The sequence below is a fragment of the Balearica regulorum genome, chromosome 9, assembly GCF_011004875.1.
Source record: "Balearica regulorum gibbericeps isolate bBalReg1 chromosome 9, bBalReg1.pri, whole genome shotgun sequence".
Taxonomy (NCBI): domain Eukaryota; kingdom Metazoa; phylum Chordata; class Aves; order Gruiformes; family Gruidae; genus Balearica; species Balearica regulorum.
In genome coordinates this window covers 2,217,713-2,241,256 of record NC_046192.1, presented here as the reverse complement: position 1 = coordinate 2,241,256, position 23,544 = coordinate 2,217,713, and the positions used below count along the sequence as shown (strand labels likewise).

The 23,544-nt window shown below is 46.3% G+C and overlaps 3 protein-coding genes across 13 annotated transcripts in view; 1 reads left to right on the top strand and 2 right to left on the bottom strand.

Annotated features, from left to right (window-relative positions):
* The first annotated feature begins 168 nt into the window (after positions 1-168).
* CEP63 (centrosomal protein 63) overlaps positions 169-23,544 on the top strand; it is a 41,340-nt gene continuing 17,964 nt past the window's right edge. For 3 of the 11 annotated variants that reach the window (XM_075760742.1, XM_075760746.1, XM_075760736.1), the window contains exons 1-5: positions 14,417-14,458; positions 14,674-14,745; positions 15,853-15,962; positions 20,853-20,988; positions 22,690-22,870. In XM_075760742.1, the coding sequence (XP_075616857.1) occupies positions 20,945-20,988; positions 22,690-22,870 (225 nt within the window). In that variant the 5' untranslated portion in view covers positions 14,417-14,458; positions 14,674-14,745; positions 15,853-15,962; positions 20,853-20,944. The other 8 variants (XM_075760743.1, XM_075760737.1, XM_075760744.1 and 5 more) reach the window with 6 other exon arrangements.
* On the bottom strand, positions 286-14,303 carry LIPH (lipase H). Its single transcript, XM_010313658.2, has 10 exons — positions 12,822-14,303; positions 8,468-8,835; positions 7,655-7,763; positions 7,443-7,544; positions 6,978-7,067; positions 5,699-5,866; positions 4,587-4,682; positions 3,498-3,609; positions 1,818-1,991; positions 286-438 (listed from the first exon to the last, which is right to left on the bottom strand). Exons 1-10 carry the CDS (start codon positions 12,871-12,873, stop codon positions 360-362), a joined length of 1,350 nt encoding a protein of 449 aa, XP_010311960.2. The 5' UTR covers positions 12,874-14,303; the 3' UTR covers positions 286-359.
* On the bottom strand, positions 14,972-18,748 carry ANAPC13 (anaphase promoting complex subunit 13). The gene is made up of 4 exons (XM_075760748.1): positions 18,653-18,748; positions 17,976-18,112; positions 17,564-17,689; positions 14,972-15,410 (listed from the first exon to the last, which is right to left on the bottom strand). The coding sequence occupies exons 3-4, from the start codon at positions 17,660-17,662 to the stop codon at positions 15,285-15,287; spliced, it is 225 nt and encodes a 74-aa protein (XP_075616863.1). The 5' UTR covers positions 17,663-17,689; positions 17,976-18,112; positions 18,653-18,748; the 3' UTR covers positions 14,972-15,284.

Here is a 23,544-nt window from a genome sequence, read left to right as displayed (position 1 = left end):
GAGGGCAGCGCCAGGCGCAGGCGCGGGGCCGTGAGGGCGGGGCGCGGCCGTGAGGGCGGGGCCGTGAGGGCGGGGCGCAGCCCCTGAGGGCCCGGCGGGATCCCTCTGCCCCCTCCCGCCCGGGTAAAGCCTGGGGGCACAAAGCCGGCTCTGCCGTGGGAGCGGGCTCCAAAACCACACAAAAGCACCATTTTGTTTTTGGTCGCTTCTACAGCCCCGTTTATAAATCTCTGCGTTGAGAGCCCCGCCACGCTGTCTTTGGCCTCCACAGAAGGCGCTGAGGAACTTTGAGGTGAGTCCGGTTGTGGCTGTGAAAATGTCCGATGTTATGTGCGGAAGCAACGCGCTGGGGTCTTAGCTCATCTCCAACACGGGATGGGCTTGAAGGTTTTTTTGGTGTTCTCCATCAGGATGAGGTCATACCTGCACAGCTGCGGCCTGCGTAAAAACCAAAGTGAAAAATCGGCCTTTCTTGTATCGCCCCCCATCAGGTCTCCCACAGCGTGCTGCAGGCTCACGTAAAATAACTCATGGCCTCAGGACAACTGGCTTGAAGTCCGCCTCACTTTAGCGTTACCGAGGTCAGGGATACCTTGAGCATATTTTCATTCTGTTCTGTATTATCTTTTGCTTTGCCATGTGGGAAAACAAGCCAGCGAGCAAACTGCGGTATTGGCGACGGAGCTCAGGGTTCCCTTTAAGCCAGGGACTGGGACCAGGCATTGACCTGGCTTAGAGCTAGCCCAGCTGAAAACCAGAGGGCATGCTTCCACCTGGGGCAGTGGCTGATGACTTAGTGGTGGTAAAACAGGCTTGAAGCTGTAGTCGTGGCCTGTGGCAGCCCCTCCTAGGGGAGAGCGGACAGCCTCTGATGAACTGTTTGGGCGTTTGTGTCTACTTTTAAAAAGATTAAATGCGGATCTGGGGCTGGAAGTGGCTGTGGAGATGTAGGACGTGAGAAGGGGAGTGCCAGGGGGAGCTGGAGGAGGACTTTGCTTATTAGAAGTGCACAATCGTCTCCTTATTCTACAACTAAGGTAAGGGTAGCAGACCTTTGTGAACCACAAAGAAACACGTTCCGCAGCTCTGTCCTTTTTTCGCTTCACCCTTCTCACTCTGTGATGTGCAATCCTCATTTTAACCCAAATCTAAAGCACGTATGACCGGATGCCCACATACTGTCCTTGCACACAAGGTCAACCTAAGAGATTCTGTACTTGCTGAGCTTGGGCAGAGATCCCCTCCTGCAAAGATGCCCTAAAAATCAGGGAAGTTTGAGGGTAGGACTATAGAGCAGACAGAGGTTAACAAGGTGACTGAAGCGGCTGTAGAAATCTCAGCAGCAAATGGCCTGGTAGGTACAGGGGCATAGTGGCCAGCAGCTTCCTGTTACTGGAATTCTAGGGGTAAACTAATCTCCCTGTTTGACTGGACATAGAAATTGATCGTGATATAAAATGTGTATTTGGGGCTGGTCATCTGTATTTCCCTGAGAGCTGCATTTACTTTCAGCCCAGAGTTCAGGCCTGGGCAGCTTCTCTGTAGCTACTCAAAGGCCGTTTTCAAAGGTTAAAACGTCAGACCACTAATTGCATGTTTTCAGTACAATAAAACAACCTCTGTGTTCAAGTTCAGATATGGGATTTGTGTGCATGCTCTAAAGGCAGTATTTATTCCCAAGATATGTGTGTAAGAATTATTGAATGTGAAATAAATATAATTCTTCTGGATGAACTCAGCTGGGCCAGGCATCTGGAAGATTCATTTACTTCTGTCCAGTCTGCAGCAACAGAAACTGTTTATAAACCTCTGCTTACCTTTCTGGATTTGTAAGTGACCGGAACCTCATTTGGAGAATCCTGAGTTTGAATTTTGGGCCAATGACAGATCCCGTGGAAAATGTCAAGGAAATTCTTTTTACATTTTCAAAGTCCTGGTCGAATCCAATTAGCAAAGTGATTTGGTTGTACCGCTGAAAGGCTGCAGCTTCTCTAAAGATAAAGCAGACTGGGTGTCAGAGTCACCAAGGGAATAGCACCATTTTTAAAATATTCAGTGTAATATTCGAAGCAGTGCTGGGGGAGGAGGAGGAGGACTGAATTTAGGATTAGTTTCTGATTTACAGGAAATGGGTATGAATTCAGCTCTCCAGGTGTGAACCTGCTCAGCCATTTTTGCAGAGTTATTTGGGGTGGGAGTGGGGACAGAGAGGTCTGATGCTGCTCGCTCTGGGCCCGAAGCAGAATCCTCTTGTGATTCTGCTTTGAACCCGGGTGGACTAGACCCAGATGATGTTCGTATGTGGCTGGCTGTGCGAACCTGAGCACTGAGGCATCCGTGGACTTTGCTGTATATAAAAATCTGTTTGTAACAACACCGTATGGCTGAGGTAGCTCTACAAATGCAAGACCATACCTTGGGGGGGTATTAATGCCCCTAACTAAATTGGTAGTTCTCTTCTGACAAATGCAGCAGAAGCATCTGTGCAACAATGCAGCATTGATGGGAATTAACAGAGCATAATCCTGCTTCTCAGGATAGGAAAATAGATGCGAAGCCTCGCAGGGCTGGGGTTTGACCTTGGTCCTTTTTGACAGAATGGCCAGTTCCACTTTGAGATACGCAAGACAACTGCACGCGTCTTGGTGCAAAAGAGCTGCTCGCGTTAAGTGCTGTGGCCACCCAGCGCATTCTTTATATACCTGGTTGTGCGGCCATAGCTTCAGGTTCACTTTAGGAAGGTGAAGAGTACAGATGTGACCAGAAGTGTATCCAGGTTACGACATTCACAATGACTGGCCTCGTTTAGAAGTTTTAGGAGGACTGACAAATAGGACGAGTTTTAACCTGTCAAAGGTGTTTACGACCGTGTGTGTAAGCGTGCTGCCTGGTGGGCTGTCACATGCTCGGCAGAGCGGGGTGGTCCTGTTGTGCAACCCCAGGGAGCTGTGCAGATTGCTCCAGTGCAAGCGGATGTGGCTGAGAGAATATGCAGTTAGAGACGGTTGGGAAAACTAGTTGAGCAGGATTTGTTTGGCTGAAGTGTGTTTAGATCAATCAGGAATTTGCATGTCCACATAAACACCATTAATTTGCCTCTCCAAGTGGAATGAATTGATTTGGATGTTACATATTCAGGCCCAGGTTCATCCCAGCTGTCTTGGGCACCTGGAGCTGAAACAGAACGCTCCCGGGAAAGGGAAGCAAAGAGGGGGAGACCTGGTTTTCCTCCAGCTTTAGCAGAAGCCTGGGACAGCTGTGCTGCTGGCTGAGATTTTCCACTGCAGTCCTTAACATGACTGAGAAGGGTCCAAACTAAAGGACTGGTGTGCGCTGGGGGAGTCTGTGAAAATCACGCGGGGCCAGGCAAGCCCTAGGGCATGTGCACGATCGCATATCAGCAGAGAAAGTAGAGGAGGATATCTTGCCTCATCCCAGATGCAGTTGTACCAAGTGATTTGCTAACATCTACAGATCATCAGATTGGTAAGACTTACGGATTAACTTTAGATTCTGCCTTCTTCCCAGTTTCATCAGCTAGTACGATGCTGAAGGTGCCTCTTCTGGTGTCTTTGTTCCAGGTAGTAATATCCACAAAGTAGTGATAAACTGAGGTGAGAGAGAGTGTGGTTAGACTCTGCACGCTTGCTCTGCATTCCAGCCCGGCTGTGTGGCTGTCTGGGAGCTGAGCTGCAGGTGGAGGGCATCTTTCTCCCATTTCCTTGACTGACACAACTCATTCAGTTTATCTCTAAAATCTGTTTCTCCTTCCTGCTTGCCATCTCCCTTTGCAGAGATTTCTAACAGAAATACTAAGAGATGTCTGGGAAAGCACCGCAGCAAGCGTTACGCGAGTGGCGTGCAAGATGGCCTCTCTGTATGGCTTTTGACATGCTGCCTTTCACTCCCTGCCTTCCCTGTTCTTTTTCAGATTGTCTTTTCTTTCTCCTGTCCGCCTCTGAATCTCTTCATTTCTGTTCTCAGCATCTTTCATTTGTCTTCTCTGTCATGGAGCAGAATCATCTTTTTCTTTGATCTGTAAGTCACTGAATTTACTTGCTGACCAGCACTGGAGCTCGGGCCATAATCCCTGCCCGTGGCTTGGTATGTCGGTGATCACAGGGGAGAGGAGAAATCTTGGTGAAACCTTTTTTTTTTCACCGATTCGCCCTTGCCCTGTGCGTTTCACTTTTGTCCGGGGTAGCTTTTTCACCTGTTCAGCTCAGAGCATGCCTGATTCTCATTGTTCCCACGCACCTCTTGCACAGAAAGTGGTGTGTCGTTTTGAAATACAGTTTAGGAACTACCCTTTTATATTTCATTTGCATGTTCTCAGCAAATTCCCTACCATTGTAAGCAAGACGAGCCTGTTCTTGCACATTTCTAGAGACTACTTGGCTTTCACAGCGCAGGGCAGGTTTTCAGATAAGGAATGTAATGGCAAGACTGCAGATGGACATAATTCTATCCAGCAGCCACTGGCTTTAAATGCTGGCTATGATGCCAGTAGCAACTAACCATCTCTCGTTCTTGCTGAAGAAGGCAATACACAAAGAAAAATCATCTGGGAAATCTTAGTCACTTACTGCAGAATGGCTCTTTGTCCGCCGTATCAAAAAACATACTCGTCACTGGATGGCTCTGTTGTGTTAAATAGCTTTTCCACTTATGGGCATAATAACCTATAGGTGACAGTTTGAAAATTGTTGAAACAGAGGGTTACTGCACAGGTATATAAGCAACTAAATAGCTCAAAATAACAAAGCAAGTATTTAAGGAATAGTATATTGCTTGCCAGCTGCAAGGTGTTACTGTGACACACGCTCCCGTACTCTGTAGGCTTATACCAGGGCTTAATTTTACTTGGGTAACTAAAGCCAGCTGAGTGTCCAAACATGCCTGGTTACTGTTCAGCACTTCTTATAAGGTTGATCTTTTTCCACATCTGACATCTGTGGTCAAGAAGGATTTCACTTTGCAGTGCAGAATGAAATTCATCCCCTTAGCTTTGCAAGTTCATTTCTGGAAGTGTCAGGTTTTTTTTAGCATGAACATTTCAGAAAGGGCGGCCTGAAGCTGGGCTGTCACATCCAGGCTGGGACACCTCTGTGGGTCAGTGACAAAAAAACAGAATACCCTTGGTTCACCTCTCTCTGCCACTCCTTTTAGAGTCAAGAGGGGTTTGCGGTGCTGAAAATCTCTTAGAAAACTTCCTATTTTAGCCAGAACGTGCCCCTATCCCTCAAACTGTGCAGCTGTTTCTTCTGTGACTTCAGTGTAAAGGTCTCGGGTGGTGTTTTGGCTTTTCTAGTTCTGGATCCTTTACATGTGGATTTTAGTTCTAGGTCAAGCACTGGAACAGGCTGCCCAGGGAAGTGGTGGAGTTGCCATCCCTGGAGGTATTTGAAAGACACGTAGGCGTGGTGCTTAGGGACACGGTTTAGTGGTAGACTTGGCAGTGCTGGGTTAACGGTTGGACTTGATGAGCTTAAAGGTCTTTTCCAACCTAACCGATCCTATTAACGTGATGTCAAGGAGCGATCATCCCAAAAACCTCAGTGGAAATAACTTGCATGCTTTTGCAAAGCACTGTGTTGTGTTAGTCCTTTAGCAAAACAGTTGTCGCACGCTAAGTTACAGTAATGAAGGGCAGCTCTGTCAGACATTCAGGATGTATTTACGTTCCCTGGATCCTTACCTAGGATGGGGCACGGCATAGGCCAGAAACTTTCGCAGCTGGTACATTTGCCATTCCTGTAATTTCTGTAGGAGTCACACGGGTATGCGGTAATATTGCAGCTCTGTTTCAGGGATGACATGAACAGGAAAACAGACCTCTGGTGGTCACATTTAAAATACTGCAATCCTTAATCATACATAGAGAAAAAAATATTTTGTTAGCAATCCTCATGCTTCGGGAAAACAGTATTAATGCATTAGCAAAAACGGAGATGCCAGTGGACAGTCACGAACTAGTCTGAACACGACAGATTGCACTGGGGAGCACTGGGCTTGGGCAGAACAGTGAAGTGGGCACCAGCCTCTCCCTTTGAGCGCACGCAGCTCTGCCTATGTCTACTTTATTTTTTTTCCTGGTCTTTTTTGGTTTTAAAAATGTATTTGTTAGTATTGTTACTGCAGTTCCAGAGGATACAGCTATGGATCCTACTCCGTCTCGGGTGTTTTCGTCTTCTCTCTGAGCTCAGGCCTGACAGCTGGGTGTTGCTTTTTATTTTGCACACGGCCTTCCATTTTGGTGTAAAAAAACTCTTTAAGAAGACATAACTCATAAAATGAGTTGCTGCCTGAGCACCAAAATGAGTGAAGACTCATTTCCTATGGATTTTTGTTTCAGGCTGGTTTCCTGTGTAGATTCTCTTGGGTCTGATAAGGGTTGAGTTCACATTACTGCCTTTTCTTCTGTGAGGTATCTTCTTCACCCAGCTTTCATAAAACCAGTTCTGCTGCCAGGCTGGAAAGAAAAAAAAGCCTTCTTGTGTTCAAGACTAGGGCTCTGTCACTGCCAAGAAAGAAAGACGCACTGGATGCGGTGTAACTGCCTACCCCACATTCATCTTGAACCTGTTTTCTGAACAGGTTCTTGCCTTCACTAGTCCTTGGGGTTTTGTGTGTGATCTAAGTAATTAAAAAAAAAAACAAACCACCCACAGGTTTTCTAAACGTAGTCGCAAAATGAAAGCACAAATCTACCTGATGATATTTTGCATGGAAAATTAATCCCATTTGCATTTGTGACGGAGGGCAGAAGGATCACCCCTGACTCCTATGTCTGCCTGGTGCACATCAGCTGAACTCCTGCTAGGTCAGTGCTGGGAAAAGATTGCTGTCATGCCTTTCCCAGAACGTGGTTTTCATGTATTTTCTAAGCAATGATGATGTTTCTCTGGCCTTCTCCTCTTTCGTCTGATTGGAAACATTTTGTCAGTGTTTGTGCAATTCAAGGCAGAATTAATTACCAGAAAATATTGTCAGTGGACAGCCAGGCTGGTCGGTCCCACCGTTGGGGTAGAAGTCTATGTGGCCTAGTGCTTCTGCGTAACCTAGCCCTGACAAAAGAAAATATCAAGGGTGAGGGGAGGGATTATTAAATTGTAAAATACAGAAGAAGGAAACATAAGAAACTAACTGGAAAAAAGAATAGTTGTTTAGCTCTAGGATGCCTGCCTGTGCAGGAATATTAATGTCATTCATTTATATGAGTCTGTTTGCAATGCAACTAAACCAGCAGCTCCCGAGGGAGCGCTGAGCACAGTGTGGGGAACACAGGACCTTCACAGCACCAGCGAAGGAGACTGCTGTCCTCCTGGCCCAAAGGAGCGAGGATCCCCCAGCACTGCTGCCTACCAGAGCCCCTGCTTTCCTGCGCTCCCCATTAGTCTCTAGGTTTCCTCATAATGGTAAAGAGGAGAAATGTCACGTACCGTCGGTGTCTGAATGAATGATGTCGACAAACTGTGCGTCCGTAGGATCCAGCCTCTCACTGGGCGGCTTTCCTCTGTACAAGGGGCCCGCTGGGTCAAGGCCTGCAACACAAACCCATGTGGGTGGCATCACTTCAGTAGCGTGCCGCTCGCTCTGCTCACGGATAACAGCCATCTTCGGAGCAAAGGGACTGACAGGAGGAAGGGCTTACCTGTGATTCTTCCAAGTGTACCATCAAACATCTGTCCCACGAAGCCAGAGATGTGTGCTCCCAGGCTCACTCCTATCATATGCAAGGAGTCAAGCGATGCTCCATCAATCTGCAAAAAGTACTCATGGTCACAGATTTTAGGCATGTGAAAGGCATAAAAATTATCAAGAGGACGAATGTAAATGCATCTCCCTACTTTTCCTGCATTTTCCCTTGGTGTGTTCTACTCTGTGTAAATATTCCCCCTTTGGTAGTCCCACAGTACAACTAGCACTGATGTTGAAGGCCCATATCTGAGAGAGCTGCGATGAGAACAGTTCTGGCAATGGCTGCATTTTCCTGGGGCAGTGACACAAGTGTGGACGGGAATGCGTACTCCTGTCAGTACAGCTCCGCTTGCTCACATGTGGCTCCTGCAAGGCACGAGCAGACGCAACGATCCTAATGATCCGGCGTCATCACTGACTGTGCCAGTGCAACAGCTTAGAGGAGCTGCGAACTGTAGCATAAGCTGACTTTTGGACATCCAGAAAGTGGAAATAGAGTTTCCGTGTATGGGAAAACATATCTGTAGAGTTTTGTATCCAGAAATGTAGAGACTTAAGAGTGTAAACTGAATATTGCAACAAAATATCATCGTACCAAGTCCAAGGGTAGAATTTGGCACTGCAGTATAGCTGCACTTCCAAAAATTAATGTAGTCCTTTTCAGGAGTTTCTTCTCCCGGACATCCTGCTGTTTTTAAACGCTTCCTTTGTGCCCTTTGCATACTGTGCGCTAATGACTATATCATAGTGTGAGCGTTCAACTTACCAGCATTTCATCAATAAGTTTCTTCAGAATCTCGGCAACTTTCTTACAGTTTCTGGAAGCATTACTGTAGATGAGAGTTGTTGCCCCCTGGTTCCAGTCCACGAGGATGACGTTCATGTCTTCTACAGAAAGCAAAAGATGTACTAAGTCAGGGATCCAGATCGGGGTAGAGCCTGTGAGTCGGTATCCATGGATGATGAAGCTGGTTTTCTTGGTCACATCTAGATACTTGGAGGCTGTTGAATTGAGCTCTTCAGCACAGTTTGGGTTCTGTCTGGTGTAGAGCAGCAGCTTCACTTTCAGGTCTGTCCCTATCAAAGCGTTGCCAATGTTGAGAGCTGTGAATGCAGGGCATGTCTCCCCAGGATCTGAAAAGAGCAGAGTGCGGCAATCCTGAGGTTAGCACCAACGTGTTTGCTTTCATCTTTTTCTACCAGCCAGCCCTGCACAGGCACAGGAACGTATGTTGTGAGCTGTCTGAGCCGGGGCTGCTCCTTTCCATCATGTTCATGACTGGAGTGACCCTGAAACAGGTTTTCTTGCCGTGTCGGAACAAAGACGGCAAGCATACCTTCTTGGAGCAGCATTCCCTGAAAAAGCACAGTCCTGCTTCCACTAGCAGCTGGGAGATGGGATGGGCCCTCTCCAAAAATCCCACTAGTGTGAGGAAGGTATTGGTGACCAACAACTAGGGGGGTTACTGTATTGGTTTGAGAGCACATCAGATGCTCTGGACAGGTTCTAGGGTAAAGAGATATCCTCATGGTTTGTTCGTAACTTCAGTCTGGGGCTGACAAGCTGCAGAGGATCTCTCTGTTGTGAGGGGCAGCTCAATGCTTCATTTGTATTTGCAGATGCGGCCTGCTATTTCAGACTGAGAAACGGGACACCCTTTGACTGCATGAGATATGTTGCTGCTATTGCTTTACACACAGCTGAAGAGTAACTGAATTTTATGAGTGCTGCTTTATGGGATGGTCTCTGCCATTTGAAAGCCTGTCTTTGTTCCTTGCTTTTCCAGCAGAACACCAGCTGAGCCTTCAGAGTCCAATGCAATCTGCAACAGGGCACAGGCAGGGGATGGAGTAACTGTCTCCAGACAGACACCGCTTATGAAGGCCCTCCCAGGTTTTGTAGCCTCCTTCTGGCTCACAATCCTTTTCCCCAAATCCCCTTAATCTAATTGAAGAAACTTGTGGGAAAGAGCGTCCCTCTTACGCATACACCCTGGGCTGCAATAATTGTTCAGGCTGCAGTTGCTAAAGAAATCTTCCTGATCTTTGTCGCTTAAAGCCCTGTGCAGAAGGGTTTAGAAAACCTGCAGCTGTGAGCTAATTGTGCTCTAGCAAATCTCCAATACTCTGTGCATTTTAATTTCTAAATGATGAGGCTCTCATGGTTTCTATGAACAACTTTGCCTTTTCTCCTCCTCTGGAAATCAGGAGCATGAGAGCGATAGAAATGTTATGTGCCCAACACATAAAATAATCTGCTCAGTTGCCATAGTTCTGCTAATTACTTTGTAGAAGCCCCAGGAGCTCCAGAAATAAAAGTTAATAGGCTAAAAGGATGTTGCAGTTAAGTCCAACTGGATATTTTAAATTACTAGCATAAATTCAGAAATAAATTTTAACATTTGAAATCCACGGAGTCCTTCCTGTGGTAAAATACGAGAATAGTGGGACAGGAGCAGTGGAAAATGAACCCTCAGCCAGGCCCATCGGTTGTCATCAGTGGCCTTTGAGTTGAGCCTCCGTAATGCTCCCAGTGCAGTGGCAGTGTGACTGGGCCCTGCTTGCAAGAGTGAAGGTGGTCTGGGTGGCTGTCTCCTGACACTGCTCGTGTGGAGATCTCAAAGTAACTAGCAGAGAAAAATTACCATTTTTTTCCTGATACACACCAGCATACACAGCGATACTTTTAATGGCTGTCCTCTAGGTGCTACTGCAACACAAAAAAATGCAATTATATTTATTTTTTACTAATAACTAGAAATTGGTTTAGGTATTGTATAGTATTATTATATAGTGCTGTTAATCATCTTTACCGCCACTGCAGCTGTAGTAATACAGGCAGAAATGCCAGGCAAGAATTACTTCTATATGGTGCAAGATTATACCGATTGCTTAATTTGTTTATCTGTCTCCTGCACTGTGCTGAGACTTGCCGAGAGGAGCACTCTGTCACCAGAACAACCCAAACCTTCTGGTAAAGAAGAACCTTTGAAGAGCTGATGGGCATTTGCTAATACCTAACAGAGGAACTGTTTAAAAAGCCTTGTTATATCTGCACCAAGTCTGTTAGATTTGTTCTATTTTGATTAACAAAAATCAGATCAGTACTAATAGTGGGGGGAAAACCTGCCAGCTTCTCTTCTGGCAGGCTGGTGCACATCCCAGGCTCATCCACCATGTGGTACAAAAGCTGACACATGAGGACAGCCAGTTATCCTGGCTTTGCTCTTCATTCTGATAAGCACGGTGAATCTGACCCAAATGGCTGGAAGTGTCTTTAAACTCCAACAAGATTTCTGTGATGGGGCAAGAGGTTTATGGAGATTAATTCTGCAGGCAAGTGAGGTGGAAACTCACAGCCTGGCACTGTACTTAACTCGTGTCCAACAGCCCACTGCCCTCCAGCAAAGGTGAATAAATGTGACAATTAACCCAGTGTCCCATTAACTCGCTCCCAGCCCTGTCTTGGCCATTAGCTTGCTGAACAGCCTCAGGCAATTCGCTTTTCCCCCTCCACCCAGTTTTCTGATCTGTAAAATAGGATGGCAAACACAGCAGTTTCCTGGGCAAGGCGCTCTGACATCTCAGCACTGTAGCAGGGGCGTACCGATCTGTTAAACCCACATTCCTACGTGGGAGCTGGATGCCTTTTGTCTCGAGCTTGAGATCAGCCTCTGAGGTGCTACTGCAGCAGGAGGGGCACCTTCAGAATAACTAGGTTCTGAAGTCACATATACATATACACACACAGATATATAAATATATTCTGAAGTTATATGTTCCCAGGTGGGAGTGTTGCGATCATGAGAATGGTCCCAGGCAGATTCCGTGGTATTTCCTGCAGTCAGTGCTACTTAAGGCCTGCCTTCCCCTGTCCTTTCTCGTTCCTTTCCAACGGCGTTTGGAGGCTTTTTCTTCCTTCTGTCCTGGATGTGTATCCCATGGACAGGCAGGGTTTGTAATAGTCGCATTTTGGGGCCGTGATCTTGAGGCAGTCTGTGTGAATAGAATAGCAGCTGAATTTTTTTACCTCCACCAGTCTGTCCTCTTGCAAAGTGAAGTTCCAACAGATTTTCACTTCAATGGGTCAAGTGGTCACTTGGTCAGATTTGTAGTTGTCCTAGCCGTCGGCCTCAGGAGACTGCACTGCCAGGCAGAGCCTGCGAAGGGGGCTGCTCACCCAGGCAATGCCTTGCGTGGACCTCGGATAAATGTGTGGCTGCTTCTGCGTCTGTCTGCGGTTTCGCTCATAACACTGTCACCTTGCCTGGACTTTTTCCAGTGTGTTTCAACAGACTGGTCTTATGCACCAATAATGAGGCTTCAGCTTTAAGCACGCTTCACATCCACACAGCAAATCTCAGTAGCATTAGTGAGGAATGCCATTGCTTCTCCACAGAAAGAGTGTGCCCTCTACCTCTTAAACTGGTCTTCAGGATCTCACTGGGCTTCCTTGGTGCCTTTTCGCACAATTCTCTTTTTCCGCTTCTTATGACTATACTTCCTACAGCACATTTAACAAATTAAGCAAAATGCGACCCCAAGATTACTCCAGAGAACCTGATGAAATACAAGTTAGTGTTACTGCTTTTTTGTTTTGAGGTTTGTGGGTTTTTTTAATCCTGTTTGTTTTCCCTACAAAACAGAGAGCTATAACTTGACTTGCTCCCATGTGTATGCTAACACAAGGCAGTACATTTGTTTCTTGTTACACAGGTTGATTCTTGATAGGGCTGTGAGGATATCAAACGAAGTTTATTGTTCATAAATGGTAATTCATCCTTCACGTCTGTCATATAAGATACTGCTGAAGAGAAATCATTCTTCTCTGAAGATTTCAGATGACATTTTCAGTGTCGATGGATAGTACTTATATAAAGAAAATGTTTGCAAAGTGAGGAAAAGACAATAAAAATCACTTCTGGTTTTACATTTGGAACTCTTAGAGCTGACTACATTCATGTAACCAGTATAATTTGCTTTGCCAAAATAAATAATGGTAGTGAGAAACCCTACGCAGTAACTATAATGCAGAGGGTTGATATATTCCTGTTTCTGCAAAGCACCGAAAGCATGTTACATTTGACAAAAACATTCAAAACACACAGTTGATTTCTTACCTGTTTTCACCCCATACAAAAGGTAGATGAACACGACGCACAGCCTCAGCATATGGACTTCCACATGGAACTTCTACAGGTAAAAGATTTTAAGGATCCCACAATTGCTTTGGCATGTGTCTGCTGTCTCTGACAACAGTTCGCTCTCTTTTTCTGCCAGTAACAGTAGGTGTGGTGAAAGGAGGAAGTTACCAGCCACGAAATTAAGATCAGTCTTTAGTTATACAACGAAAGCTTCTTCTTAAAAAGGTGGGGCACCTTCTATTCTACCAGGTTTCCTTATTTTAAATATAGTTTGCCCTGGGGAATGACTAATCAAAGACACAAATGGTTTGTTATCACGCTGTAAGCAGCAATTCGACTACAGGTGTTGAAACTAAGGAAATGATTGCATGTCTATTTGTATTTTGCAAAGAATGTCAAAAGGCAGCAAAGAACGTAGGTGTCACTGCAAGTCTGATAAGCATCTGGGCAGGGCCAGCACTTGGTTTCACAGGGCCCTACATTGCTACCATTCACGACGATCCCTGCTCTCCCGTGTCCCTCTGGCTTTCCTGAGCACCACGGCCCAGCATTCCTTCCAGCCCATGAGATCCTGTCGTCTCAGCGGGAGGCCTGTCACGATGTCGTGACAGTGAGAAGGTACCAGTTCGAGTCAATCTGGACAGGAGGAAGAAGATGGCAAAGACAACTGTCGGGAGCAGGAAAGGAAGTCTGAAATCGAAGCTGGAAGATCTAGTGGCAAAATTGGAAAGATGGAGGGTGGTGGGGAGGTTGTCAAGAGGGAAGAGAGCAGGGATGGGTGCTGGATAGAAGCTGTGTGGTAGCTTTGCCTAATGTTTTCTTTGCAAATTCCTCCAACGTAGGCCAGGGAAAGGGAACACAGGGAGTATCAGAAACACCTCATTAAGCACAGGCTCCGTTTTATCCCTCTGGTGATGATCCAGCAAGGAGCTGAACTATTACAGTTCCCAGCTGCACAGCAGTTTCTTTGGTCCATGCTGTACATACTAAGCTTTTTGACATTGCTAATTCTTGGGTTAATCCTTAGCTCTGCCTGCTGGCTGACTGCAGCTCCTTCTTGTTCAGACAAGTGCGTACGGCTTGTCTGGTGCAGGCACGGCACACGGCTCGCGCCTCAGACGGAGGAGCGCACCCAGCAACATGCATGATTTTTTCACAAGCCCCTTGAGTTCTCCGTCCTCACGCAGCTCGGCAATCAGAGTCTTAGGGGACACGTGCCGTGCTGTGATTCCATTTGGTAATCACACAGGCAAGTTGGGTTTTGTGATTTCAAAGAGGATAAACATTGAGAAAAGATACCAAAAAACTTCTGTCAAGTCGGGAAGCTACAAGCTCCAGCAAAGTGCTTCTTCTGATGCACTGGCAAAAGAAAATCATTTGAAACATTGTTTTCCTTCCAGTTCCTTTCTCACCTCTACCAGTAATCCTAAACTCTGTCAAAATATTTTCTCCTTAGGAAGTTCTGCCAATGGTGCGAAGGAATCGGTCCAACAGTGAAACATGCAAGATGAACAGAAGGCTTTTACCTATCGTGAAAGACGTTTGAGAGTCAGAGATAAAATGAGATAAAAGAAATCAAGAGGGCCTTGCCTTTCTTCTCAGCACAAAAAGAGGTAACAATTTATTGCCTGAAGCTAAGCCCCACTTGTTTCTTTTCCCCATTGCTTTCCTCAGATTTCTGTTTCTCTTCTGAGACAGCTCATCCAAGCAGCTCTCAGTTCAGCAGGGACTGGCAGGCTCTTCCTTGTTTTAACTCTCAATCATCCCTCAAAAGACAATGATTTTGAGTAACCACCGCTTTAGCATAAAGTAGCCTATCTGCTTACAGGACGCGTATCAGCAAATGTACCCAGAATGTCAGCACTGGAAATGCTGTCCATCGCCACCATCAAATCCTGAGGTGAGGAGTTCAATAACCACCTGTGTTTACAGATTATTTGAATCCTATCGACCAGTCTTTCATGCCTGCCCCGTGTTAGTTAACAACGGTAAAACCTGACTTAAGGTTATTTGGGTTTTGTACGCTGAACTCTAACCACAGAATGCACATGGGTACTTCTTGGGATGTAAGCCTTCGGAGTCAGAAATGATCCCACCGCGAGCTTTAAAATCAGTAACAACTTGACACAGTAAAAACTATTTCTTTTATCATACATAGAAAACATTTAAGATCAAAATTGTCACCGATTTAAGAACACTTTAACAGAAGACATGAAATAATTTTACATAAGAGAAACATTCTGATATTAGTTCTGAGGTGTCAGATAGCCGTTGTCATTTCACACTCGTTATACAAGCATTTTAAACGTGGTTTCAATCTGAGCCTTCTTCAGAAATGTTGTTTCCTCCTTAGAGGAGCTTATAACAGTGATGGTCAGCTGAAAAATATTTTTTTTATATTGCATTCATGCATCCATTGCATGAAATCTCAGTGATTCACTAGTTTCCCGTGGGCGGAACGTTTTCATGGAGATACTGGAGAGCCAAATCTGTCCACTTCATTTCTTGCTCTTTCACAGACTCAGTTGTGCCACCGTTGTCTTGCTCTGGTTCAGGAAGCTCATTCTGAGAACAAAACAGAGGTACAACTCATTCCACACATAATACACTTCCTGAAAGGAGCGGGTTACTAAGACTTCTTATGGATAACTACAAAAATCCACAAACGAGACCAGAGGGTGCATCTGAACAATACATATCATACATAATGATCCACTTAAAAATATTACTAAGCCTAGTTATGAACAGTATTCTTTTCACATGAATATTGTGCTTAATCTGAAAGGTAAATTGGTTTTCCTGGGCCCTGGGGCCTTGCTATACACTCAGACCGCACACACAGTGAAGAAGAATGTATAGCAAACGCAAAATAAGTAAATAATAGTGCGATGCAATTATTCCATTGCTTGTTTGCAATGCGTTTCTTTTGCTGTTGCCAAGAATACAGATATTGCGTTCATTATAGCTGTTATTAAGACAACTGTAACGTGTTACTTTCCTATGGCAGGTGAGAAGTCCTCCCTCTTTCTCCACGCTGAACTCAGGTGTGGCTGTGCTCTATCAACAGCAGAAGTCAGAAACCCCTACCAGGTGCCACACAGAGCTGCTCACGACACAGTAAGGAGGAAGTATAACTGAGATTTCATTTTCCTTCCTTGTATTATTTGTTCTCTGTGTTGCTGTAGTGGTGCAGTCACACAGAGCGCATTTGATTCTGCTGCATACCATTTGGGCACAAAATCCGAGTTCTAGATCTCTGGAAATGCCAGCGTAAGTGAAATAAAACTTTTCAGGTTTGAAAACAGCGATGATCTGAGCCCGTTTCATAGAAATCTCTTGACTGAGCTCTGGATCAGATGCTCAGGATGGGCTCAAATACCACTTTACAACCATTCTGTTTGCTCCTTTACAATGCCACTGAGTAAGTCTCCTGTGAATTTGTGCTGGTTTTTCTATGTGATCAGAGCCACTTCCATCCCTGGGGCTCTTTATATTCACAGCCAGGCCTTTCTTTCTATTGTTAGTCGATGAGGCTTCCTGCTCTGAGGCTGCCATCTGTACGTGACTGTAAGTAGCTCAAGAGATGGCTGTAAGGAAAGAAACAGTAATGTTTGGGCACGGGTAAAGGCAAATGTCAGCAAGGAACTAGTTTATAATAGTTGCCCAATAAAGGTTATCCCAAGCAAAGGGGGGGGGTTGAGCTCTCGTATCTGAGAATCACAGTTCTGCAAGATCATTCCCTAAAGCTCAAATTTTGCCAGGAAAACTTGCGTGCTAGATACATGGATTTTGGAGATGTGTAGCTGCTCCTTGCCCTCTCTGAAGAGACAGTGGTGTAAGGGCTAAAGCTTGAGCCATGCCACTGGCAATTTGGAAATGTGTCTCTGCTAAAAGAAACTAGCAGCCTATCAGTCCCCATGATCTTAGCATGACTGCTTTATCAGCGCTAGCTGGGGTAAAGCCTGCGTACCAGAGAGAACAGGGAAAGGGAAAATCCTCAGCTACTTCTCGCTTCCCTGGGAGTTCCCAAATGGCCAAGAAAGACATCAGTGGGGCACATCTGAGGCATCAACTTGAGGATTTGTGGGATCAGAGGTAGCTTTTCACCAGCTGCACCTCTCTGGCCTGCACAACAAGCTGTACGCTGCGTGAGAGGGTAACTGCCACGCGCTGGATGCGGTGCAAGAATCCCACTGCGGATGCAGTTTGTTCACTACTATCCTTGAACTGCCAATAGCAACAGTGTCTTTGGAAAAGACTGATTAGGAAGACATTTGAAAAAGTTTCAGCTTCTTTTGATGGAATTTCAGGAAGGGGAAATAAAGTGTAACCAAGAGTGCAAGTGTCAGCATGAGGCTGATCCTCTCTATTCTACAAACCAACTGGGGATCCACTAATACCATGAAGGGGAAGCGCAGAGAAAGGATGATTCTACTTCTCCCTGACACCAAACCCAGAACCGTGTGATGGGAAGGGCACACCAGTTCCGAGGAGATACGGCAACTGGTCAGGGGAAGGAGGAGAGAAACATCCGTGTCCTCGTCTGCACACAGGAATGACTGGCAGATAGGACAGAAAAAGAGCAAGTCAGATCCGTCCCGGGAACCTTTTGTACAAATTAGCCGCACCACAAGCAACGCTCTCTGTGCCGTTTCTTGGAAGGGGCGGTGATAAACACACCAGTCTTAACTCAGATTGATAAGTAGCAATTCACCTACCAGAGGGATAGCCACATCCTCGTACGGCAATTTATCTTCCCTCCAGGCATCATCGATCAAATCCAGGATTCTGCCATCCCTTTGCACTTCACTGTCCATTGTTGCAGCAGGTGAGCACAGCTAAATCTGTGACACAAAGCAGATACTCTTTAACATTGTCCCCAGTCACGTAGCTGGAGTTTGGACTAGGGGCTTGCTCCAGTTTTGATCCAATTCCTATTAAGCTTAAACTTTTATGGAAAACCTTGATTTTTCTTAATCCACTCAAAAAAAAAAAAAAAAAGAGGTTATAACCACACGAGAGCTACTTAATCTGAAAGGAACACTATCAAACTGAATTGCAGATTGACGAATATATAAAACTAGCCCATTATTACTAATTATAGATTTATATGTGGTTATAGCTACTGACCTTTAGGAGTCACTTGTGCGTGAGCTTGGGGACCTGGAGCTGCCCCGAACTCAGCGCTGAAATGTTGCTTATTGTTTGCTGCCTACTCGCTTTCAGTCCCCGCTCTGCTGCCGTAACTCACCCGCACCTTTGCGAGCCTGGGGAACGAGTCAGAACAAAGCATTTAATGGCACCCAGAATGCTGCCAAAGCCCTGAAGTCCTGGAAATTGGTAAAACAGGAGAAAAAGGAGCTGCGTCTGCCGCCCTCGGCCACTCTATCCGTTGTGGCGGTTAGTACTCTGCAAATGTCACCGTAGGACTGGCCCCTGCGGGACAGCACTCCATCGTGCCAGGGTTGGAGATTACCGGTGTCTATGTAAAACCAACCGGTGTTTATGTAAAACCAACCGGTGTTTATGTAAAACCAACCGGTGTTTATGTAAAACCAAGCCGGGCTTGGGACCCTGGGGAGGGCGCAGGGCCCAGCTGGCCATGCCTGGCTCCGGCGCTACGCACTGAACAGGCCTTGCCTTTGCACCCAGAGCTGGGGCGGGGGGGGGGGCTGGAACACGACAGGCAGGCTGCACGGCGACAGCCGCTGGGAACGGGTCGAAGCGCCTCCCGGCCCCGGTCACCGGCGCGATGCGGCCCCGCGTCCCTCCCGCTGCCCTCCCGGGGGCCGCGGCCCGCGCCCTACCCTGCCCATCTCCGGCCGGCAGTGCGCAGGCGCGGCTCCCGCGCAGGCGCAGTGCTCGCTCGCCGCGGCGGTTCCGGCGTTGACTCAGTCGTTAGGGTGGCACCGAGCGGCCGGTGGCCGGGTGTTTGCGGGGAGGGGGGGCGAGCCAAGCCGGGCCCGGCCCAGCCCAGCCCAGCCCAGCCCGGCCCGGCCCGGCCCGGCCCGGCCCAGCCCAGCCCACCGCACCGCTGGCCTCCGTTCGGGCGGGCGCCACCCGCCGTCAGTAACGGTCGCCGACCGTCACCCCCCGCGCCGGGGTCCGCCCCGCATTCAGCGACCGGGGAGCCCGGAGCGCAGGTCGGCCCCGGGGGTGTGTATACGTACATGTGTATGTGTGTGGGGGGGGGTTCTCCCGCCTCTGGCCTTGGCACACCGGCGGGCGCTTTGGGAAGCTCTCGCTGCGGGCTGGCTCCTCCGGTTCGTTCGTGTAACCGTACCGCCAGCAGCGCCCGGAGATTGCATCCCGCTGGGGGGTTAAACGCAAAATAATCCCCGTCTTTCCTCACCGGCGGTATTCTAAAGTTCTCCTGCGTATTGTCAAATTTTCTCCGCTTGGCTCTACTGCTGCGATTCTTTCTTGAGTTGGGATGCGAAACCTTGTTGATTTTTAAACGTTCTCTTTTTTTTTTTTTTTTTTTTTTTTTTTTTTTTGCAAATACTTCCTTTTTCTTCAGTTTCAGAAGTGACAGGCCAGCTCTCAGCTGTGGCAGAGATTGTTTCCTCTCGTACTGTCCCTATGGACCTTTACTCCTTAGCGGCCTGTAACTTGTGCATCACGAGTCGCAAGCTTGAGAGGTCAAAATACGATACGAAGTCAACAGACCTGATGTAGCATCAGGACTGGCTAGGGGTGTCTGAGCGTGAGGCTCTTCCCCCAAACCCCGGTAAGCTGGCAGGTACGCAGAGCTGGCGGATTTAGGTGTCTTACCTCGGGGGCCCTGCGGAGAGCCCACCAGGAGCAGGAGCTGGATGTTCTCCAGCTCCTCGTGGCACTGGAGCTTCCAGTGGTGAAGCGCTTCCCGACCCCTCAGGGAAGGAGCTGCTGATTAAGGGCCTGGGTTGCTCTCCAGACGTTCTGTTTGAATTTTAGCAGGCGTTCTCTGTGGTGGACAATGAAATCTCTCTGCTACCCACTGAAAATCGATTCTGCGTTAAGTGTGATTAGAATGAAACAGAAGAGCTCCTACTGGCTAATGTCCGCTCTTGCCACCTGGAGAGCTGTCAGCAGCTCTGGGGATCTGCTCATCTGCTCTCCTCAGCAGCTCTGCCCATCAGCAGGACAACAGAGATGTTCTGCATACTGATTGAATCGTGTTAACCACAGACGGGGCCAAAGAGAGACAAAACACTGTATCCGGATAGAGATAGGAATTCATTTTTTTTTCCCTCGGTGAAATACATATGTTTTATATGCATGTGGTTCAAAATAGAGCTGAACTCCCAAGGACAGGTTTTAATCTCTAGGTGGAGTTTTAAAGTGCTGTAGGAGCAAGACAGAAGCTGTGATGGAAGTGCAAGAGAGCAAAGCTGAGTCTGCGTTTCTGAAAGTCTCGCTGTCGGTGATCTGCTCCCCCTTTTGTTGATTGCTTAATAATGCCATAGTAATCTCTGAGCAACGATGTTGTGAGGATCTGTCTTAGTACTTGAGGCAGTGCCTAGATGTTTTGGAGACAGAATACCTCCAGAGGGTGAAGCTGAAGTGTGGTTTTGTATCCACAGGATGAGTTTAACCATTTTTCTGTTGGCGAGCCACAGTTTCATGGAGGAGCCACTGAAATAAATTCTAGCTTTCTGGGTGTGGTTCCATGGTAACTTTCTTTTAGTTTTTATTCCCCATTTTTGCCTTTAATGTAAACCTTTCTTGCTTCACAAATATGTGAAACTTCTATGTGTAAACATACATACATGTGTTTGTGACTTAAAGGATGTAATTTTTAACTAAAACAATGTACTGCTACTGTAAACTCATGCAACTTACTTTCCTAGCTTAAGGCACCAGAGGAATTTTGGTTGGTTTTTTTTTTTGGTAGAAAAATGTGTTTTCCTTTATTTGGTAGACATTTGACCTGTAAGTTCATGAAGGTGACCACTGTTTTCCTCACCTGTAATTGTGTGCTAATTGTAATTTTTTTACCCTTCTTTCTTCTGCAGACTTCTGCAGTTGGGTGGACAAGTAGCCTTGTTCGTGTATTGCCATGGGTGACTGCTGCTTTGGGGTAATTTCCTAGCTGCTAAAGCCACCAGGATTTGACGATGGAGGCTTTGCTGGAAGGAATGCAAAGAAACGGGCAGGGGAGGTAGGTATGCAACAGTATACACCAGTTACTCAAAATTATTTAAGTACTAACTTTTCCTCCTGATCGGAATCAAATCCTCTGGTATCTGACAAAGCTTCCATTGCTTAAATAAGGGCTTTGGAGTTTGTCCACTAGCACGTGCTGCCTTCACCTGGTGCAGAAGCAAAGTCACTGGGTGAGCTGGCTTTGCAGCCATCCTTTGCCTGATATTATGGTCTTAATTGTTAGAAATTTAGTTCTACACCTTTCTGAAAAGCTTACCTTTGTTGTGGTTGTAAACCCTTCTTCCCATCTAACCTCAGGAGCAGTAGTAATTAAAGGTGTGAATAAATGGTTTTTTTGTAACAGCCTTGCAAGGTTAATGAGACGTGACTTTGTTATCTGGGTTTGTTGAAAATATCTGATTATTTCCTGCTCGCGTTGAAACTGCAGAGTCCCATTCATCTCTGAAGAATCCTTAATGCTCTGTCTTAGGTGAAAGCATCTAGACTTTTGGATGTCTGAGAGAGACTGTAGTGCCAATAACGGAGAAAAAAATGTTTATGTGTTAAACAAGCGTGAAGGAAAAGTCACTGATGCCATTTTCGTAGTCATCTTTGTGACTCAAGTTTACTGATACCGTATCTTCTACAGAGAACTGGTTGCAGAAATCAAGTTTAAGACTTAGCTTTATATTAGCAGATGCTGCGAAGGAAATGTTCTTGCTCTGCATAATAGCTGCTAATTTTTGGTTAACTTGCAGGACAGGGTGAACTTCAAATTTAACTGATTTTGGCTCCTTTAAGAAGTTTTTCTTTCCCTATAGAAAAACTGCCAAGTTTTGAAGTGTGCATATGCTCTGGGGGAACAGAGAAATTTCAATCCCTTAACCTATTGATTTCCATTTCTTTTCAGTGCTGCCTGTTTGACAGGCAAATTAAAGGGGTAAAGATCATTGTGGAGTTCACTGCCCTCTAGGGCTGTATCTTGCAAGCCTTAATATTGTCCCTGGCTTAGCAGCTTGTGAAGTTTTAGAGGAGTTACTTGAATTGGCTTCAATAATTACTGCACCAAATTAGAAATCGCAGTGTCGCTAGGGAGCATGCTCTCCCCGATGGATCGCAAATGTTTTATTCTTCATTATCATGTTGTCATCCATCCCCCTCTACTTAGGGGTTTGTCTGCATTTGTGATAAACTTCTGTTTTCAGGAGCTGATAGCTTGGCTGTAAGATCTCTCTGGTGACTGAAACTTGGTATAAAATGCCTCTGCCTGGAGAGCAATTAAGGCAAATACAAAAAACAGATGAAACATGCTCTGGTTTACTTGGATAATGCGTGGTACCGAGACAAAGGGATAAGGGTTCATCGGTGCTCATAACGGTTCTCTGTATAGAAGACAGACCCCCCCCACACATTTAAAGTGTGTAGGTCATTTGTTCACACTGGGATTTCACAGTATTCTTCATTGATCATTGCCAAATTTAGGTCTCTGTCCAGTGGTATGAGCGTACCACTTGTGAGCTACTGCGTTAGAGAACAGGATGAACGCCCAAGTATTTCTATTTCTCCACAAGCTGATACGCGTAGAGATCAAAGCACTGCGTGTGCAGAGTTGGTCCCTCGGTGCAGATCAGTTTGTTCTGCTGACTTTGTTGGTGTGGGACACTGTAGCTGTGCTGGGTGATGCCTGCTTCATAACTTCAAGCTCTTTTCCTTCCAGTGGTGGGTTCTTGACTTCCTGTGAGGCTGAGCTGCAGGAGCTGATGAAGCAGATCGACATTATGGTGGCTCACAAGAAATCTGAATGGGAAGGACAGACGCAGGCTCTGGAAGCTTGCCTGAGTGTTCGAGAGCAGGAACTTTCCTCTGCCCGGGCTGCTCTGCAGGAAAAACATAAGGAGGTACCGCCTTAGGTTCATAGTTTCCTGATCGTTGTCGACCTGTGTGTTTTATGTGTTACAAATACAATATAAAGACTGAACCTGAATTTCAGAGTTTGGCTTTGCGTGGACATGTGGTTTGGGTATTGTTTCATCAGTTTTGATTATTATTTTTTTTCTTTTAATGTTTAAATGCTAAACCAGAACAAGGGGTTAACTTCAGCAAATAGCTGTGCTAAGCGAAACAGGAACCTGTCCTGTAATTGGAAATCAGGAATAGAATTTACAAAGGAGCCTGTCGGACCAAGGCGTCAGATTCATAATTCAATCAAAGTCAAGTGATCAACTCCCTAAGGGTTGGTGGAAGTCCACAGGCTGAATTGTCAGAGGTTCTAGAGAGAACCCAGAGATGCTGAGTCTGGATACAACAGTAATCGACAGCCCAGTAACATGCAGTCATTGGTAGAAAGAATGTTCGGTGGTGTAAACTACACCTGGATATTGCTGGGGGATTCTCCAAGGGCTATTTTATACAGCTCAGGTTTTGTAGCCTTTAGTTAAAGGCCTGGGGGCAGTGCACCAAATTTCTGTATCGGTGGAGAAGTACCAGTAAGTGAAGCTTTTGCATAGGATGTGGACCAGAAACTGAACTGATGTATCTTTTCCCGGATCAGAGGGAACCAGCAGGAGTCTGG

What these genes read in the sequence shown, in the direction of transcription:
- LIPH (XM_010313658.2), bottom strand. Translation starts at nt 12,873, where the DNA reads ATGCTGAGGCTGTGCGTCGTGTTCATCTACCTTTTGTATGGGGTGAAA. An exon ending in TACACTTGGAAGAATCACAG is followed by an intron (nt 7,545 to 7,654) that starts GTAAGCCCTTCC and finishes TTTGTGTTGCAG; the next exon opens with GCCTTGACCCAGCGGGCCCC. An exon ending in TCACTTACAAATCCAGAAAG is followed by an intron (nt 439 to 1,817) that starts GTAAGCAGAGGT and finishes GTTTTTACGCAG; the next exon opens with GCCGCAGCTGTGCAGGTATG.
- ANAPC13 (XM_075760748.1), bottom strand. Translation starts at nt 17,662, where the DNA reads ATGGACAGTGAAGTGCAAAGGGATGGCAGAATCCTGGATTTGATCGAT. An exon ending in AGGATGTGGCTATCCCTCTG is followed by an intron (nt 15,411 to 17,563) that starts GTAGGTGAATTG and finishes TTTTGTTCTCAG; the next exon opens with AATGAGCTTCCTGAACCAGA.